A 21614-nucleotide genomic window follows, 5' to 3' on the forward strand; every position below is an offset into this window, starting at 1 on the left:
TGGTTTTGAGTACATAAACAGGTTACAAATCTGAAGAATTTGGAACCTTTCAGTAATTTTCGCCTTGTAATTTATACTGCTTGGAAAATAATGTTCATATTTCGACCCATCACTGAGTGCGATCATAAACAGTTCGCAGGATCAATATTTATTTGAGGTTTTGTTCCGTTTTCGGTGCAGCTTTGGAAATCCCCCAATTTAATTGGACTTTGACTTCAGCGTCTGAAAGAAAATGCTGTCAGTCTCTGGTCCGATCGCCCACGGAATATTATTGTCGCTGAGAATATGCCACAGAAGTCGATTAAAGTGTGCCTTCTCGGCGTAAGTATATCACACAGACAATCTTTTCGAGAGTGTTTTAGTTGCTATATTTTGTCAACAGGAATTCGAAGCGCGCTTAATCATTTTTCTTTTGCATTTCCTTGATATTGATTGTAATTGAAAGAGTGTAATCAAATGAGGTATTTAGGTATTATCTCAGTCAGGCATATAGATTATCTTATCAACCTCATAACGTGAATTTCCTACGAATAATAGTTATGCCTCACTGACATACGCATGGTACATGCTTGCTTAATCATTAAAAAGCACAAAATGTTATTGCTCTCATTTCCTGCCATGACGTTGGTTTGTAAAACACAACGGTATATAAGACATTTCATGGTCCTACGTATCATCTGCGTTGAAAATATAATTCACTTGACATCATTACGTGCGCATGTCTGTGCGAGGTTTGGGTAACAAAAGGGGACTTCCTCATTCCTGCCGGGTAGTGTGTGTGTGTGGGGGGGGGGGGGGAGGGAGATGTTCACTAAGATCGAATTTAAGTCGGAATTAACTAAGGCAGGCTGTTCATGCCACTACATGATTAGTTCCTCTTACCTTTCCTGGCATTGGTTTCTCAAGGGACGTACAAATCATTGTCACAAATCTACAACATTTGCATTGTTGATAGTTCATTATAATTGAAGGACAAAATATTATCTAAAGATCATAATTGAGAGACCAATGGTAAGAGCAACAAGTGGCATGAATGGCCTGTCATAGTTAAGTCCAACTTAAAGTCGATCTTAGTCTTTTTGAAACACCCCCCCCCCCCTGATCAGGCATGCGTGAGTTCTAAACTGTAACAATGGGATGCGTAACACTCCACTTGGCTTTCAAGTTCCTTGCTCCGAGGCGCTCTTCATCTGCGGGAATCTCGGAGGCCAGGCACAGTTTCACATTCAAAATACCGGCAAAATGTCAGTGTAAATTATCAAATTTGTTTGGGGATTGTATTGGGAATAGTGCATCGAACAATTTGTAATGAATACCATGTACTGTAGACATTATGATCGATCTCTGTACCCCCCCCCCTCTCTCTCTCTCTCTCTCTCTCTCTTTCTCTCTCTTCAAGACGCCTATATACTGCCGTGTCGCTCCACATTTTCCTTTCTCAAAGATTCTTGGAGCCCTACCCTTCCTTCCCACAATCATGATGATGATGTGTGTTTACTTTCATGTCATTTATTATAGAGTCTCTGTGTAGGGAAAACCTGTATAACCACGCGATTCGTCAAAGGAAAGTTTAATGAGGAATACTTCAGCACTATCGGGTAAGCTTCTACCCTCCTGACCACTTTCACAATACAATACACAATACCGCTAATTTATTATTATACAATGTATCATATTACAACAATTTCCTACGGCAGGAGTCTAGTCAAAATATAGATGTAAATTTCTTTTCAACGAGAATTTCGTTGTTGTACATGTCTGTACCAAATACCGCCTTAAACATTGGTTGAATGGCCAATATGTTTTAAAGCGTAATCTTTAATCTCAATAAGGTTTTTCTTGGCTTTATTGAAATTATAGTAATGTCTTTATGAAACTAATTAGAAGGAAGTAAGTCTAGAACAGTAATATGAATAGCAAAGTCCGACTCGTACCATTCTGGATACACTGTTAGAACGGTGTTTAAAATATCACTGTTTAAAAGAATGTTGTTTAAAAAAGTAAACAACGTTGTTCAAAATCGAAAAATCAGTGCTCGATTGGCTTAAACAACTATGTATTAAAAAACAAAATAATTTAATTAAACAGAGTTGTTTAAAAAGTCCCGGGGGCGTCGTTGATATTTTCTCGATACGCGATTGCAATTTGCGCACACACATGCGATATGCACAAAGAACGTACATAATACATGCATGCAAGCATGCAGTGCTACTGCTAGTGTGCAGTGCAAGTGCTAGTGCAGTGCAGTGCAGACGAAAATGGCGGAACACGGGGCAAGGCGACGACTTGGTTCTTCTCGGCTTCGCCGATGGGGTTTAGGTGAAGTTATAGAGACAAATAATAATGTTGTCTGTCACTGCCATGAATATGATGAACAAATGTTGAAGTAAATTGGCAACAAGCTCTGCATGTTACACTGTTACAGTGTATAAATCGTTGTGATTATTGCAGGAGTGGTTGCAGTAGGTCATTTCACAAATTCAAACAACCAGATAATAACCATTAAACAGTTCTGTTTAAAATTTAAGCAACTCCTTTTAAACAACCCAGTTGTGCAGTAATACTGAATAAACAACAGTTGCTTAGTAATTTAAACATTATTGTTTAAAATTTAAACAACTTGCTTTAAACAACCGAGTTGTGCAATTTTATTACTAAACAACTGTTGTTTAAAAGGTTTCCTAATTTTTAAACAACTAAGTGTTCAAAATGTAAACAACCTTAATTTGTTTAATTTTTAAACAACGTTGAGCGATTCACCGGTTAACTCGGGGTTGATTAAAATTTTAAACAACTTGTTTAATTTTTTTCTAACAGTGTATAAATAGATGTGAGACGTTTCTCTTGAGTCTGGGGCTAACAAATATCATAGGGGTTGCACACAATCAAATTTTCATAAACTTGTTATAATGTATACCGTAATTTTTGGTTTCATAACTATCAGAACAATGTACCTTTTACATCTTTCTTTTCAAGGACACGACTATCATTTCATGCATTACACTGTTAGAAAAAAATTAAACAAGTTGTTTAAAATTTTAAACAACCCCGAGTTAACCGGTGAATCGCTCAACGTTGTTTAAAAATTAAACAAATTAAGGTTGTTTACATTTTGAACACTTAGTTGTTTAAAAATTAGGAAACCTTTTAAACAACAGTTGTTTAGTAATAAAATTGCACAACTCGGTTGTTTAAAGCAAGTTGTTTAAATTTTAAACAATAATGTTTAAATTACTAAGCAACTGTTGTTTATTCAGTATTACTGCACAACTGGGTTGTTTAAAAGGAGTTGCTTAAATTTTAAACAGAACTGTTTGATGGTTATTATCTGGTTGTTTGAATTTGTGAAATGACCTACTGCAACCACTCCTGCAATAATCACAACGATTTATACACTGCAACATGCAGAGCTTGTTGCCAATTTACTTCAACATTTGTTCATCATATTCATGGCAGTGACAGACAACATTATTATTTGTCTCTATAACTTCACCTAAACCACATCGGCGAAGCCGAGAAGAACCAAGTCGTCGCCTTGCCCTTGTTCCGCCATTTTCGTCTGCACTGCACTGCACTAGCACTTGCATGCATGTATTATGTACGTACTTTGTGCATATCGCATGTGTGTGCGCAAATAGCAATCGCGTATCGAGAAAATATCAACGACGCCCCCGGGACTTTTTAAACAACTCTGTTTAATTAAAAAAAAATTGTCTTTTAATACATAGTTTTTTAAGTCAATCGAGCACTGATTTTTCGATTTTGAACAACGTTGTTTACTTTTTTAAACAACATTCTTTTAAACAGTGATATTTTAAACACCGTTCTAACAGTGTAGTCTTTTAATTATGAATACAATACTCTGTATTTTCTTCCTATGCATATGAAATTAGTCTAGTCCTTACTGAAACTGACATTCGCTAATTAGCTATTTTTTGGTAGTTCGCATGTTGTTTTGGTCATAAAACTTTTCTGACTTACTCTCCCTCTCCCTCCCGCTCTCTTTATGTCTCTCTCATCTTCTATTTCTTCTTCTCTCTATATATTATATTTCTTCTCTCTCCCTCTTACTCTGATTTCTCTCTCTTTCTCTGCGTCTCACTCTCACCCCTCTCTCTCTCTCTCCTCTTTTCAACTTCGTTCCTCTTCCTCCCCACTTATCATCTCTCTCTCCCCCCCCCCCCTCTCCCATCATATCCTCGCCTTCTTGTCAAGATCACTCTACTTTCAGAACATCGAATATAGTTTTGCATTATGGGATACGGCGGGACAAGAAAGGGTAACTATGATTTTCTCTTGAAGATTTATTGAGGAAAAGAAAAAAATTGCCAGCTTTATCGGAAATCATAGGTGTAAAATCATCTGATTTTCATATCATGTTTTGTCGTTGTTCACTAAATGAAATTCTGTTCCATAACAGCAAACAATAAAAGAAATGATCTCTCTTTCATAATGGGGCGACCATTATTCTCTAAATATATGGCATCATTTGTATATAACTTTGGAATTATTAAGAATTAGAATTAATATATATGTTGGTGGTTATTTAACCTGACTGCTAGAGAAGCATAAACGCTTGTTACTAGTAAGCTACAATCTAAAAACTGAAATGTTAAATCACCATTTAAAAGGGCCGAGGAGTGACCACTCTTTAAAAATGGTAGATTAACACTTTGAACATGCTGGATCCAACACTATGAAGGTTGAATCTAGGATGTTAAAAGAAACAATCTGACATTTTGAAAGAGTGGTCACTCCTCGGCCCTTTTAAATTGACATTTTACATTTCAGTTTTTAGAGTGTACAGGTCCACTCCAAGGGACCTGGTAATGAGGATTAATGCCTTACCAAAGGGCACTAGCGCATCGACATGGTATCGAACCCGGCCACCAGATTACGAGACCACTGCTCTAGCAACGAAGCTATGGCGCCTCCTTATCAATAGACAGCCAGTTTGATGACAAACGAGTATAATGTGTATCTAAATGTCATAAGATATCTACATGGCATAATTCTTATTGATTCACGAATAGCAGGAAATATAATTCCATACAGTTTTTGTTATTAGCACCTGTTTATTTGTCTCACACAGTTTCGTTCAATGGCCCCTCTGACGTACAGGTCTGCAGCCGCCGCACTCATCGTTTATGACATCACAAATCAGGTAAAAGAAAAATATAGATTTTTCTCTTAGGGTGACTGAAGCTAAGTGGTATCCCACCGGGGAGGGAATATGTTGCCCCGCCGATGCATACAAACAATTTTCAACCGATTTACTCTTTTTTCTTCTTCTTCTTCTTCTTCGTGTTTTTTAAAAATTTCTTTTGATGAAAAATCGACATTCTTGTGTGGTGTGATCTGAGGGGTAAGACTTTTGTATGCAAACACTGCATAAATACAAACGCAATATCGCATTGGGGAGGAGGGGCAACTGCCCAAATAAAAATAGCAGCAAAGGTCAAGGACGTTTCATTTTTCTTCATAACAAACAATATTTAGAAATCGTTCGAAGATGTCGATTTCTGGATCTCAGAGCTGAGGAGGGATGGTCCTGAGGAAATCTTGATTTATGTGATTGGGAACAAAGTAGACCTCGAATCGTCCCGTGTTGTCGACCGGGAAGTGGCAGAGGGTTACGCCCAAACCAAAGGAGTGTTTCACTTTCATTCCAGCGCCAAGACTGGCCAGGGTGTCGACGAAATCTTCTACGATATCTGTAAGTATTTCCATTTTTTAACACCTATTCTATGTATTTCCAGACTTAATCACGAGCGATAAAGGGATGCCATTTATCCGAATCGACGGCAAGTAGCTAAAGTTTAAATGCTATTTTCACAACAGTACTCTTGAAAATATGGGGCGCAGTTGATCAATAATTTACATAATTTTATATAAGTGTAATCATTATGATCTCGTCTCGTCTTGTTCTTTCACGTGAAGCAAATTTGGGAAACGACAAGGCAGAGGCGGATTTCCAGAAAACAGGGGAGTCGAAGGAAAGATTAAATGTAGTCCATAAGATAAACCCAAGGGAGGGTCCCTGAGTGTGACCCTTTTTTTAGGGGGGGGGTCTGTCCTTTTCTTGGATCCGCTAGAGCAAAAGGCAATCATTGCCTTCTTCTCATCTTTAGATTTGATTAAGAATCCTAAAAATCTGAATTCTAAAGAACTTAGTTAGTTTTGAAGAAGAACAAAATTACGTCTATAATTTAAAAAAACAAACATTTGCGAATACTAAAAGTTATTACTGCACCATGCTCGAAAGGGATTTAACAAAATTACAACGACTTAGTGATAAGCTTGTTATCAATTAAAGAGAAACTTTAAACCATATGAGGGCATTCTCTAAAAAGTCATTGGTTTTAACCATTCATTATAATAAAATTGTGCATGTTATGCTTTGTTAAAATAATGATTAAATAGAGAGATCATCAACAAGTATTTAAAAATATTCGTTTGAAAACTGTAAGCATTTTTTTGTCTTTCAACAGCCGGTTCAAAATTATCGAATATTTGTTGGGCCCCACAAATATTAGCAATGGTTATATTTATGGATATTTCAGCCGTCTGTGAACTGATTTTGATCAAACAAAGATGATTTTGTCATTTAAATTGTATATGTTCTTTCGAACTCGCCACTCAGTTTTTCATTATCTCACAAAGAAATTGAATCAGTTATGTTCTTGAATATTCCTTTTCATTTCATATCCTCCAAACAGGTCAAATGACAAGATCAATACAAGAAAATAGATGCAAGAATCGTCAGAGTACGGTCGATGTCTCTAACTCTACCAATTCCGATGAAAACAGAGAAGGTGATCGCGGTCGATGTCGATGTCAGAGCAAGTGATCACATCATCAAACATGATCGCAAAGGCTTTCTAAAATCAACGTAAAAGCAATTTCAGTAGCCTTTTACATCGCCTTTTGAAATGCGCGAACCTATTACTTCAACCAAACATGATTCCTATACAGGTAATACAGCAGGATATTGAAATTTCTTTGAGCTAATTAATCTCTTTGCTAACAGCTATTATCAGGCTTTATAAACTCTTTGCCTGCATCAAGAAAAAATCTGATGTCATGGCTTAAGATTTACATGGAATTAAAACGAAAAAATCATTGCTATTATCCGTATATTCATATTAGACTTCCTAAACTGACGTTCTGCGAAATTCTACTCTGGCGACAGTGATGATTGATCCGCGCTAAATATTCTTCACTAACCGAATTCTTAATTTCAAACCAGTCTAACCCTAACCAAAGAATACCCGAATCAATTGCTCCAGAAACATAATATCTTTCAACATTTCTTGCCAATGAACAGTGCGATATAAACTTACTTATAATGAGAGAAAAAAAATGCCCTAATGTTAGGTGAGGGAGAGAGACAGAGAGACAGACAGAGATAGGGGGCAACATTGTTGTTGTTTTTTCATCATCATTTATGAGATTGATCATGAAAGCAATTTGTCTTCTATGATTAAGGAGATGTTTCTCATAAGATGCATATTCAGAACTGTGGTACTGAAATAAAAGTTGCGGTGTATTCAAATCATTTTGGCCTGAAAGGGGTTGAAATTTAGTTAAAATTCGATTAATTTCATTTGACTTTATAAGCTAGAACATGACGCCGTTCAATATTAATGGGTGATTTTAAGTCTGGTATTTGGTATTTGGTATCCAGTATAATATTTATAGCCGACGTATGGGCCGGCCTCCGTCTTGTCATTGCCCTAGAAATGTCAACAAATTGGATGTTCTGAACGGAGGGGGTGGGGTGGGGGGGGGAGGCTACTTTCATATCCCACGTCTAGGGAAAATTCCCCCACCTTTTATTAATATCTAAATACGCCACTTTTAAGATCACTCATAAGGGGGTGAAGGAGGGCGATATTCCGCACTCTACGGAATGCTCTCCCTGCACATTTGAACTTCAAGTCTGTACAAATAGGATATAATGGATACTTCCTGACTAGAGGCTGTCTTATTTTCAAGTAATTTGCTGACAAATTGTATTATGTTTGACGAAATTTAGAATTGTTGACAGTTAGTTTATCATTTCGTTTTTGAAAAAATAAATTATTATATATATTAGCTTATTTATGATTCATTGTCAGAAAAATACTTATTGTATTTTATATTACTACTCGAAAAACATTGTATTTATATAAATGCAGAAGAAAATCAAATCAAATCAAATCAAATACATGACTTTTGTGTGTGTGTGTGTGTGTGTGTGTGTGTGCGTGTGTTTGTGTATGTGTGTGTGCATGTAGGCGCGTTTAATGATTGAGCATCATCCCAATACATACACAGAGAGAGAGAGGAAGGAAACTAGAGAGCTAAAAAGATAGGTGAAGAGAGAGAAAGAGAGAGAAAAAAATATACTGCAACATTAACCAGTTTAGGCCATCTAATGTATTTCAGTTCATTGGAACTTAACGGCAGAACCCCTATCAATTATTTCACTTTAAAGTTCATTGCAATCTATATAGACGGCATCTACCGTTTAATGCAAGGGTTATTAGGCCTTGTAAACCTCGGGGAAGTCTTTAAGTCATTTTCTAATGTATGCACGCATAATAACAATGAATATGTTTTAACATGATTGCTGATGAACTGCCAAATGTATAAAAAGCAAAGTTTTGCTATTATGATTAAGACAAAATAGAGTCAATAGGACAAGAAATGAATACCTTTAATAGTCATATACGAATTACTTAATTAACTCAATGATGGAATCACATTAACCTGTAGTGGGTATTTTTCGGGTAGGTGGTATGTCGGTGAGAATTCAAAAACTAAAGTATGATATTATAATACTCTTTCATTTTATTTTCAAGTCTAGGGTTGGTTGGCTCTAGTTCATTTAAAGGGATAGTTGAGTTCTGTTTTCAGACCGCAAATGCCTTCAAAGTGCATGGTTATTGCTCTTATTCTTATCTATGACATTTCTAGTGCCCTTTTAGGACCTAAAAATTGCTATGAAGGTAATTTTAGACCCCAAAATGTGTGAAATTTAGCCAATACGATCATACCAATTCAACTCTATTTTCAAAAAATACGGTGACCGATAATTAATTGATTAATTAATAATAACAATACATGGGCCGACTGGTTGTGTGTAATATAACCAAAAAGCCAACAAACAAAAACCAACATCGGCATTGGCTGAAATACAACGTAAAAGGCGCTATTTCGTTTTTTTCAACGGCTTTTTCATATTATCGAATATTTGTGGTGGTACACAAATATTATAAATTGTTACATTTATGGATATTCCAGCCGTCTCTGAACTGATTTTGATGAAGCAAAGATGATTTTGTCATTTAACAGAAGTGCTAACGTCGTATTTGCTCCTTGTCTCGGTTATTGGTTCCTATATCAACAGGGCCTTCGCATGAATTTCACCGTGATATCATTCAAGCAACGGGCTGGAGCAGGGCAAGTTGTTTGGAGCTGGTGTGATGACCACGCCATTGTTTAGCACAAAATTGTTTTGAACCAACTACCTTGACAACTTGGCTAATATGATGTCATACTTTGGTACTCTATTGATCGTAGAGTAAAGGTTGGTGTTGAATACATAAACAGGTTTACAAATCTGAAGATACATTTGGAACCTTTCCGCCTTGTAATTTATACCGCTTAGAAGATAATGTTCATATTTCGACCCATCACTGAGTGCGATCATAAACAGTTCGCAGGGTCAATACATGACCTGGGAAGCGGGGGTGCTGGGGGTGCTGCAGCACCCCCGGAATTTTTCCAGGGGTGCATAGCACCCCTTGCAAATTTTTTCGGTATGATATATTTACTGTATATATACGAAATTATAACGTTTCTTTCACAAAATCATATAAAATTCCCCCTTCGAAACGTTTTTTTTATTTTTTTTTTTATATAAAAATAAAGAAATTGTGATAATTGGTGACCAAAAATGACAGACCTTACCCCACCCCAATACCGATCGACCAAATTTTCAAATTATGGAGATTTTTTGCGAAAAAAAAAATGTCCTCTTACCCCCCCCCCCCCCCCGCTTATTCAACGGCTGGCTGAGTCGTTGCGATTTTTCTTTGCGCCCCCCAAAAAAAAAAAAAAAAAAAGTGTACGCTTACACCCCCCCCCCCCCCCCCCCCCCCCCACTGCGACATTTCGGCTGGCTGAGTCGTTGCGATTTTTTTTGGCGTAAAAAAAAAAAAAAAAAAAGTGTACGCTTACCCCCCCCCCCCCCTCCCCCCCCCCCCCCCCGCCCCCCCCCCCCCCGCGTATTAAACGGCTGGCTGAGTCGTTGCGTAAATTTCGCAATATATATATCTCAGCGGCTCCGGTGAAAAAATCGTTCCCAGGACCCTGAGCACCCCCGGTGAAAAAATCGTTCCCAGGGGCCTGGGTCAATATTTATTTGAGGTTTTCGGTGCAGCTTTAGAAATCCCCCAATTTAATTGGACTTTGACTTCAGCGTCTAAAAGAAAATGCTGTCAGTCTCTGGCCCGATCGTCTACGTAATATTATTGTCGCTGAGAATATGCCACAGAAGTCGATCAAAGTGTGCCTTCTTGGCGTAAGTATATTACACTGAAAATCTTTTCGAGAGTGTTTTAGTTGTTCTAATTTGTCAATGAGCCCTTTGGTCAATAGGAATTCGAAGCGCGCTTAATCATTTTCTTTTGCATTTCCTTTATATTGATTGTAATTGAAAGAGTGTAATATAATGAGGTATCTATCTAGGTATTATCTCAGTCAGGCCTATAGGTTAACTTATCAACCTCACAACGTGAATTTCCTACGAATAATAATTATGCCCCACTGACATACGTATGGTAAATGTTTGCTTAATCATTGAAAAGCGCAAAATGTTATTATTCTCGTTAACTCCCATGACGTTGGCCTGTACAACACAACGGAATAACGCCTTTTCATGGTCCAACGTATAATCTGCGTTGAAAATATGTTACGTGCCCATGTCTGTGCGAGGTTTGGGTAACAAAAGGGGACTTCCCCATGTCGGCGGAGTAACCGCTGTCCTGTCCTGAATTGTTATATCGAATAGACAGTGTGTGTGTGTGAGGGGGGGGGGGGAGGGGGGATGTTTCACAAATACTAAAACTTCAAGTTGGACTTAACTTTGGCAGGCCGTTCATGCCACTAGTTCCTTTTACCATTCCTGGCATTGGTTTTTCAAGGGACGTACAAATCATTGTCACAAATCTACAAAATTTGCATTGTTGATAGTTCATTATAATTGAAGGACAAAATATTATCTAAAGATCATAATTGAGAGACCAATGGTAAGAGCAACAAGTGGCATGAATGGAATGTCATAGTTAAGTCCAACTTAAAGTCGATCTTAGTCTTTTTGAAACCCCCCCCCCCACCTGATCAGGCATGCGTGGGTTCTAAACTATAACAATGGGATGCGTAACACTCCACTTGGCTTTCAAGTTCCTTGCTCCGAGGCGCTCTTCATCTGCGGGGAATCTCGGAGGCCAGGCATAGTTTCACATTTAAAATACCGGCAAAATGTCAGTGTAAATTATAAAATTTGTTTGGGGATTGTATTGGGAATAGTGCATCGAACAATTTGTAATGAATACCATGTACTGTAGACATTATGATCGATCTCTGCACCCCTCCCTCTCTCTCTCTCTCTCTCTCTCTTTATCTCTCTTAAAGACGCCTATACTGCCGTTTCGCTCCACAATTCCCTTTCTCAAGATTCTTGGAGCCCTACTCTTCCTTACCACAATCATGATGATGATGTGTGTTTACTTTCATGTCATTTATTATAGACTACCTGCGTAGGGAAAACCAGTATAACTACACGATTCGTCAAAGGAAAGTTTGATGAGAACTGCGTCAGCACTATCGGGTAAGCTTCTACCCTCTTGACCACTTTCTCAATACAATACCGCTAATTTATCATTATACAATGTATCATATTACAACAATTTCTTACGACATGAGCCTGGTCAAAATATAAATGTAAACGTCTGTTCAACGAGAATTTCGTTGATGCACATGTCTGCACCTAATGGTGCTTTAAACATTGGTTGAATGGCCAATATGATTTAAAGCATAACCTTCATTCTCAATAAGGTCTTCCTTGGCTTTATTGAAATTATAGGAATGTCTTTATGAAACTAGTTACTAGAAGGAAGTAATTCTAGAACAGTAATATGAATAACAAAATCCGACTCGTACCATTCTGGATATAAAAAGATGCGAGACGTTTCTCTCGAGTCTTAGGCTAACAAATATCATAGGGTTTTCACAAGCTTGTTATAATGTATACACTAATTTTTCGTTTCATAACTATCAAAAGAATGTGTCTTTTACATCTTTGTTTTCAAGGATAAGACTATCATTTCATTCATAAATCTTTTAATTATGCATACAATACGCTCTATTTTCTTCTTATGCATATGAAATTAGTCTAGTTCTTACTGAAACTAGCATTCGCTATTGAGCTATTGTTGGGTAGTTGGCATGTTGTTTTGGTCATAAAACTTTTCTGACTTACTCTCCCTCTCCCTCTCTCTTTTTCTGTCTCTCTCATTCCCTGTCTCTATTTCTTCTTCTCTCTATATATTTATTCTCTCTCCCCCCTCTCTCTCTCCCTCTTACTCCGATCTCCCCCTCTGCGTCTCACTCTCATCTCTCTTTCTCTCTCTCTCTCTCTCCTCTTTTCAACTTCCTCTTCCTCCCCTCTCGTCATCTCTCTCTCTTTCCCTCTCCCATCATAGCGCCGCCTTCTTGTCAAGATTACTCTACTTTCAGAACATCGAATATAGTTTTGCATTATGGGATACGGCGGGGCAAGAGCAGGTAACTATGATTTTCTCTTGAAGATTTATTGAGGAGAAGGAGGATTTTGTGTGTCAGCGTTATTGAAACTTATAGGTGTAAAATCGTTTATCTAATTTATCAAATTTTGTTGTTCACTAAATAAATGACATTCTGTTCCATAACAGCAAACATTAAAGAAATCATCCCTATTTCTTATTGCGGTGTCCATTATTCCCTAAATATATGGCATAATTCCTATTTAACTTTGGAATTACTAAGAATTAGAGTTATTATATGTGGTGGTGGTTATTTTACCTAACTGCTAAGAAAGCATAAATGCTTGTAAGTAAGCAACCAGTGGACCGACGGATGTAGGTTCTCTCCGAGGGATCTGGTAATGAGGATTAATGCCCTACCCAAAGGGCACTGGCGCAACGACTTTGTTTCGAACCCAGTTCACCGGATTACGAGACCACTGCTCTATACTTCTACTTCTACTTCTACGACGATACTCAGCAGGATCCATAAGTCAGGATGTATAATGCTGAGGAATAAACTATCTAGTTCTTGGTCTAGATGCTGGGTGGAAGCGCTCCCTTTAAGCCCTCCAGTGAAGTAGCGTGTCAAGAGTGATCTTTGAAAGTGCATTCCACGCAGTTACTGTCCGAGGGAAAAATGAGTTCTGGTAGAGCTGGGTGCGGGATGGGATAGCCAGCAACTTCTTTGAGTGATACTGTCGTGTGTTGCTGGCAATCATGGTGCTGTGACTGTGTAATGGTGTGCATTGGTGGCTACTGTGTTGTTTTGGATCTTGTACATGAGGTGGAGGCTTGCAGCATTTCTTCTCCTCTCCAGGCTCTCCCATTTCAGATGTTGAATCATGGCCGAGACACTGGCAATGCAACGATATCTCTGGAGGGTGAATCTTGCTGCTCGCCTTTGTACTGCCTCGATTTTGATATTATGCTTGTTTGTGTGAGGGTTCCAGACCGAGCAACAGTATTCCAGATGAGGTCTAACAAGAGAGAAGTAGGCTTGTTGGCGGATCTTTTGTGAGGTTTTGCGGAGATTTCTGCTGACTAGTCCCAGCATCCGATTGGCTCGGGATGTGATGCTGTTCATGTGGCCTTGCCAGGACAAGTTGGATGAGAAAGTCAGTCCTAGATACCGGAGATCTGTTACCAACGCAAGAGGAGTGTCTCCTAGCGTGTATGTCGTGGTGATGGCTTTTCGACGTAGGGAGAATGTGATGTGGTAGCATTTCTCGGTGTTGAATTTCATCTGCCATGTGTTAGCCCATGAATGCAGCCTGTTGAGATCTTGTTGTAGGGCTTGGCTATCAGTGGCATCAGTGATCGGACGGTATAGAAGACAATCATCAGCAAAGAGTCGGATTTTGGAAGAGATCCCATCTACTATGTCATTGATGAAGGATATAAACAGAAGTGGGCCGAGAACTGTGCCCTGCGGTACCCCAGAGGTGACTGGAACCCATTCAGATGACTCTCCATCTACAACAACACGTTGTACCAACTGAGCTATCGCGCTTTCGTATCAATAGGCAGCCATTTTGATGACAAACGAGTATAATGTGTATCTAAATGTCATAATATATCTACATGACATAATTCTTATTGATTCACGAATAGCAGGAAATATAATAGTGAGCTAAAATGAAGACTATTGGCAATTTGCCAATACCAACAACGTTTTATTTTATGTTAACTTGATAAAACACAGGAAAGAAAACAATTGTAAGTCGAGTATTTGGTCATTTGGTGTCATGTTCATTACACATCAACATTTCATAAAATTATACTTCATGTTTTGTCTCATCGAAGTTAAAGTATAGGCTACTAGCGTAATTGAATTGAATTTAACTTACCATAACTTAAAATGTCTCATTTAAGTTAAAGTATAAGCTATTAGCGTAATTGAATTGAATTTAACTTACCATAAATTAAAATGATTCAACCTAAGTTAACTTATCTTCACTTAATTTTACTTAGGCTAACCATTATTATTTCATTTCAATTCAATTATTTCCACAATAACAGCAAATGAAATTTACAAAGCTTTTCGTTTTATAAAGTCATTCCAATTAAAATATTTACAAACGAAAAATATACATAGGGTACTTGCAATGCAGTAAAAAAATATTCAATTGAGACTAATTGCTTGCTGTATTGCGGAGGAAACCTAGGAAAGCAGGGCTTGTAATTTAGGTTCCCTAGCATAAAATATCATAGAAACATAAAGTAGAAAATGCAAGGAAAAGAAAAGACGGGGAAAACTGGACAATACAAAACAAGAAAGTTTGCATTCTGCAGCTATATCATGAACTAAAGGCATCATGATTAGCATCATCTGTTTATTTGTCTCATACAGTTTCGTTCACTGGCCCCTCTGACGTATAGGTCTGCAGCCGCCGCACTCATCGTTTATGACATCACAAATCAGGTAAGGGAATACAGATTTTTCTCTTAGGGTGACTGACGCTAAGCGGTATCCCACCGGGGAGGAAAAATGTTGCCCCGCCGATCCATACAAAAATGTTTCGATCGTTTTACTCTTTTTTTTCTTCTTCTTCTTCGTGTTTTTAAAAATTTCTTTTGATGAAAATCGACATTCTTGTGCGGTGTGAGGGGTAAGACTTTTTTATGCAAACACTGCATAAATATAAACGCAATATCGCATTGGGGAGGAGGGGCAACTGCCCAAATAAAATTGGGGCAAATGTAAACAGATTATTTATTTCTTCCTCTTAAAAAATAGGATTCCTTTGATGAGGTGGATTTCTGGATCTCAGAGCTGAGAAAAATGGGTCCTGAGGAAATCTTGATTTATGTGATTGGGAACAAAGTAGACCTTGAATCATACCGTGTTGTCGACCGTAAAGTGGCAGAGAGTTACGCCCAAACCAAAGGAGTGTTTCACTTTCATTCCAGCGCCAAGACTGGTCAGGGTGTCGACGAAATCTTCTATCATATCTGTAAGTATTCCCATTTTTTTATCGCCTATTCTATGTATTTCCAGACTTATTCCCCGAGCGATAAAGGGATGCCATTTATCCGAATCGACGGCAAGTAACTAAAGTTTGCATGCTATTTTCACAACAGTACTCTTGAAAACATGGGGCGCAGTTGATTAATAATTTACATAATTTTACATAAGTCTAATCATTATGATCTCGTCTCATCTCGTTCTTTCACGTGAAGCAAATTTGGGAAACGACAAGGCAGAAGCGGATTTCCAGAAAACAGGGGAGTGGAAGGAAAAATTAAATGTAGTCAGGGAGGGTCACTGAGAGACCCTTTTTAGGGGGGGGGGGGTTCTGTCCTTTCCTGGATCCGCTAAAGCAAAAAGCAAATCCTAAAAATCTAAATTCTAAAGAACTTAGTTAGTTTTGAAGAAGAACAAAATTACGTCTATAATTAAAAAAAAAACATTTGCGAATACTAAAAGTTATTACTGCACCATGCTTGAAATGGATTTAACTAAATTACAACGACTAAGTGATAAGCCTGTTATCAATTAAAGAGAAACTTTAAACCACATGAGGGCATTCTCTAAAAAGTCATTGGTTTTAACCATTCATTATAATAAAATTGTGCATGTTATGCTTTGTTAAAATCATGATTAAATAGAGAGATCATCAACAAGTATTTAAAAATATTCGTTTGAAAACTGTAAGCATTTTTTTGTCTTTCAACAGCCGGTTAAAAATTATCGAACATTTGTGGGGCCCCACAAATATTAGGAATGGTTATATTTATGGATATTTCAGCCGTCTGTGAACTGATTTTGATCAAACAAAGATGATTTTGTCATTTAAATAGTATATGTTCTTTCGAACTGGCCACTCAGTTTTTCATTATCTCACAAAGAAATTGAATAAGTTATGTTCTTGAATATTCCTTTTCATTTCCTTTACTCCTAACAGGTCAAATGACAAGATCAATACAAGAAAATAGATGCAAGAATCGTCAGAGTACGGTCGATGTCTCCAACTCTACCAATTCCGATGGAACAGAGAAGGTGATCGCGGTCGATGTCGATGTCAGAGCAAGTGATTACATCAGCAAACATGATCGCAAGGCTTTCTAAAATCAACGTAAAAGCAATTTCAGTAGCCTTTAACATAGCCTTTTGAAATGGGCGAACCTATTACTTCAACCGAACATAACAGGTAATACAACAGGATATTGAAATTTCCTTTGAACTGATTAATCTCTTTGCAAAAAGCAATTATCAGACTTTATCAAACTCTTTGCATGCATCAAGAAAATCTGATGTCATAGCTTAAGATTTACATGGAATTAAAACGAAAAAAACATTGCTATTATCCGTATATTCATATTAGACTTCCTAAACTAACGTTCTGCGTAATTCTACTCAGGCGACAGTGATGATTGTTCCGCGCTAAATATTCTTTACCAACCTAATTCTTTATCCCCAAGCCAGCCTAACCCCAACATTACACGCCAATGAATACCCGCATCAATTGCTCCGCAAACATTATCTTTCAACATTTCTTGCCAATGAACAATGCGAGATAAACTTATTTATAGTGACACAAAATGCCCTGAAGTTAAAGAATCTGGGTGGGGGTAGGAGGAGGAGGGTAGGAAAGAGAGAGAGAGAGAGAGAGGGAGGGAGAAAGAGAGAGAGAGAGAGAGAGAGAGAGGGGGGGAGGGGGCAACACTGTTTTTTGTTTTTCATTATCATTAATGAGATGGATGGATCATGTAAGCAATCTGTCTTTTATGTTTAAAGAGATGTTTATCATAATATACATAATCAGGACTGTAGTACTGAAATAAAAGTTGCAGCTTATTAAAATCATTTAGACCTGAAAGGGGTCGAAATTTAGTTAAAATTCTATTAATTTCATTTGAATTTATAAGCTAGAACATGACGCCATTCAATATTAATGGGTGACTTTAAGTCTATGAATGTTATTATAAGTTATGACATTTGGTATCCAGTATAATATTTAAAGTCGATGTATGGCGCGGCCCGGCCGCCGCCATTTCTAGGCCCTAGAAATGACAATAAATTGGATGTTCTGAACGGAGGGGATGGGGTGGGGGGCTACTCTCATATCCCACGTCTAGGGATAATCCCCCACCTTTTATTAATATCTGAATACGCCACTTTTTATACTCATTAGGGGGTGAAGGAGGGCGATGTTCCGCACTCTATGGAATGCTCTCCCTGCACATTTGAACTTCAAGTCTGTACAAGTAGAATATAATGGAAACCTCCTGACTGGGGCTGTCTTATTTTTAAGTAATTTGCTAGAAAATTGTATAATGTTTGATGTTTGATGAAATTTAGTATTTTTGACAGTTAGTTTATCATTTCGTTTTTGAAAAAAAAATTATTATATATATTTGCTTATTTATGATTCATTGTCAGAAAAATACTTATTGTATTTTATATTACTACTCGAAAAACATTGTATTTATATGAATGCAGAAGAAAATAAAATAAAATCAAATAAAATCAAATAAAATATGTGACTTTTGTGTGTGCGTGTGCGTGTGTGTGTGTGTGCATAACGGCGCGTTTAATGTTGATGTGGCTGCAGCGAGGTCGATAATAAATCAAAAGTCTGAACAAAGGCTTCTACAGGAATTCATAGCTTTAATTGGAGTAATCATGTCGTTCCAATTCATTCTGTGAAAACTGTGGATAAATCACAGATAAAGAATCATAAATACAAGTACATCATAGCATCATCAATATAGCAATAAACACAGTCTCTTTGAGAAACTTATAAAATAATGTACATTGTGTTATGATCTTCATAACTCATTAAAATAACCCCAGTCACTATTCTACTCCATATGTATTAAATGGCTTTACATAAATACAAATCACACTACAAGTGTCTCAACTAGACTTCACTATATCTTGAATAAACGATTAACTAAACAATTATAAATTCTGAATCTCTACTTACTGCTTCAGCACTCTCATAATAATCTTCAAAGTATTTAACAATATCTTCACTAGTTATCACTGTTCTTAATATAAAGTCAAATGTACATATATCATAACAGCATGGGCTTGCATGGCTTACATTACATTACATACTAACATCAACATCTCTTAGTATGAAGTACAAAATACACACACTAATTTACACTTTATGTTTCAACAATTCATAGAAATAGATTCAATATACAACAGAACTAACCTCTTTGCCTGACATAATGACAAACTTATATGCGCTGGCAAAAAGGGGATCCTTGGACCTCAACACAACCATGTTAATGTAGCCTTCTGAGAGTTTGATATCAAGAGGTTATCAATATGTGGCGCTATACGCACTTTGCCTGAGGAAGTGGTATTACAAATATATGTGTATTCATGTCATGCATCAATAATACAAGAAACAAATGACTTGGGTGATAACGTATTTAAGTGCAACTGTCACAACAGTTTAAGTATCATCCCATATAGAGAGAGAGAGTGAGAGAGAGAAAGAGAGAGAGAGAGAGAGAGCTAAAAAGATAGAGGAAGATAGAAAAAGAGAGAGAGAGATATACTGCAACAATAAACTAGTTTAGGTCATCTAATGTATTTCAGTTCATTGGAACTTAACGGCAGAGGGCGCCCCTATTAATCTGTTTACTTTACAGTTCATTGCCATCTATATAGACAGCATCTACCGTTTAATGTAGGCTAAGTGTTAGTAGGCCTTCTAAACCTCGGGGGAAGTCTTTAAGTCATTTTTTAATGTATGCACGCATGATATCAGTGAATATGTTTTAACGTGATTGCTGATGAACTGCCAAATGTATAGAGAGCAAAGTTTCGTTATTATAATAAAGACAAAATAGAATCAATAGGACAAGAAATTAATACATTTAAGAGTCATATAAGCATTGCTTAATTAATTCAATTATGGATTCATATTTACCTGTAGTGGGTATTTTTCGGGTAGGTGTTATGTCGCTGAGAAGTAAAAAACTGAAGTATGATAGTATAATACTCTTTTATTTCATTTTCAAGTCTAAGGTTGGTTGGTTCCAGTTCATTTAAATCTTTTAGGACAAGGTTTTATGAGGATTATATTGAAGATAAATAGTTCTTCAAATTGACAAGACTATCAGTTTCTTTTATTTCTACATTGGAATCTCTGAAATCAATTAATAGACAAACGCAAAAAGACTTTGTCGAAAATTTGAAACAACGGCTTACTTTGATTGAAAAACAATGTCAGACAAGCTTCAATTAAAATTCCCCTCTTCAGAATGTATTTTACAAAGGCATGTTTTTCACCCGCGTTCCAAAGATCTCTTACATTAACCATAATAATTTACTTTTAATGATAACAAAGCTGCGTAAAGAACGTAAAAATATCATTTCAAGGTGTTATTTGAGATCCAGCCTTCATATCATAGGAAAATGATACTTGAGGTTGTGGTGGAGGTGTGTGTGTGGGCCAGGGGCGTACGCAGGGGGGGGGGGGGGGGGGGGGGGGTTGGGGGGTTGAACCCCCCTTTTGGTATTTTAATATGTGTAAACCCCCCTTAAACCCCCCTTAAACCCCCCCCCCCCCCCTTTGGTTTTTTTTTATTTTTTTTTACTTATTTATTTTTTATTATTAAAAAAAAAAAAAAAAAAAATTATGCCCATGGCTGACCTAAAAAAGGAAACCTTACCCCCCCCCCAACGAAAAAAAAATGTCAAATTTCCAAATTTGGAGACCCCCCCCCCCCCCCCCCCCCCAAAAAAAAAAAAAAAAAAAAAAAAGGATCCTATTACTAACGTTTAAAGTTTACAGATAGGACATACGTGACATATTCAAAATTCCTGCAAAGTTCTACAGAATTGGATGTTGGCTGCAAAGTGGACATAGTACCTTTACAAATTATTTTTAGGTACCCCCTCCAACCTAAAGAAGAAAAAACATGATGAAGAAGAGAAGAGAGAAGGCACCATTGAAAACTACAATGGCATAAAGTTAAAGGTAATACAAAGTTTTGGGTAATTTTGAAAATTGGGTGGATAGTGAATCTTTACAATTTTGATATATTTGGATGCCCATGTGGATGTATTATAATCACTGAAAAAATTAACCCCTAAAACACTTCTGTTTTCGAGAAAAATTGAATATAAAAATTTACCGGTGCTCCCGGTAAATTTTGATAAATTTCAAATAGCGCCTACGGCCGTACAATGGTAGCTGCGACCATGAACATCTCAGAATATGTAGTTGTGATATATAATTTCCAAACGGGAATAGCTATCGGTCGATTTTAGTCAAGAAACATTGTTTCATAGCTAATTTAATATCTTGACCTTGAGAGGGAGCTATACAACATACAGAGTTTATTATTTATAATTTCATATCTTTAGACTCCATTTCAACCGGGACAACGATCAATGAGTATTGTAGGAACGCATATGCTTCCAATATGTTGATTTGAACCAAATTCATGATCCCATACCAAAACTTTGTAATACCTTTAAGACATACCTTTAAGACAGAGTATCACTAACCCGAACATTCTCATACTTCTATCAAAGTTGTTCGGCAGAAATTATTAGGTTGTTACTTACAAACAGTCCGTCTCAATCGGTTGGAGTCAGTAAGATTTGGTAGTTGTTTATATCGAATTCACATCTCTATTAAACAAAAATTTACTTTTGATCTGTAAATCAGAGTAGCTCTTAATCCATCAGTAAATCAAAGTGAACCATATGAAAAGCTTATACCAACAGCTCTACGATGCGACGGGTTGGGGTGTGGTGGTCGCAGCTCCCCCTCCCCGCCCTAAAAATTTGAAATATGCCTATCAACA

The 21614-nt window shown here is 37.1% G+C and overlaps 2 protein-coding genes across 2 annotated transcripts; both read left to right on the plus strand.

Annotated features, from left to right (window-relative positions):
- The first annotated feature begins 4203 nt into the window (after window positions 1-4203).
- LOC115924041 (ras-related protein Rab-21-like) lies at window positions 4204-7766 on the plus strand. Its single transcript, XM_030985624.1, has 4 exons — window positions 4204-4279; window positions 5093-5164; window positions 5500-5716; window positions 6720-7766. Exons 2-4 carry the CDS (start codon window positions 5102-5104, stop codon window positions 6848-6850), a joined length of 411 nt encoding a protein of 136 aa, XP_030841484.1. The 5' UTR covers window positions 4204-4279; window positions 5093-5101; the 3' UTR covers window positions 6851-7766.
- A 2749-nt stretch (window positions 7767-10515) lies between these two features.
- On the plus strand, window positions 10516-16902 carry LOC115924139 (ras-related protein Rab-31-like). The gene is made up of 6 exons (XM_030985959.1): window positions 10516-10570; window positions 11799-11878; window positions 12753-12834; window positions 15184-15255; window positions 15571-15787; window positions 16739-16902. Exons 1-6 carry the CDS (start codon window positions 10535-10537, stop codon window positions 16900-16902), a joined length of 651 nt encoding a protein of 216 aa, XP_030841819.1. The 5' UTR covers window positions 10516-10534.
- Window positions 16903-21614: the final 4712 nt, after the last annotated feature.

The sequence above is a fragment of the Strongylocentrotus purpuratus genome, unplaced genomic scaffold (assembly GCF_000002235.5).
Source record: "Strongylocentrotus purpuratus isolate Spur 01 unplaced genomic scaffold, Spur_5.0 spur5_scaffold_15, whole genome shotgun sequence".
NCBI lineage: Eukaryota > Metazoa > Echinodermata > Echinoidea > Camarodonta > Strongylocentrotidae > Strongylocentrotus > Strongylocentrotus purpuratus.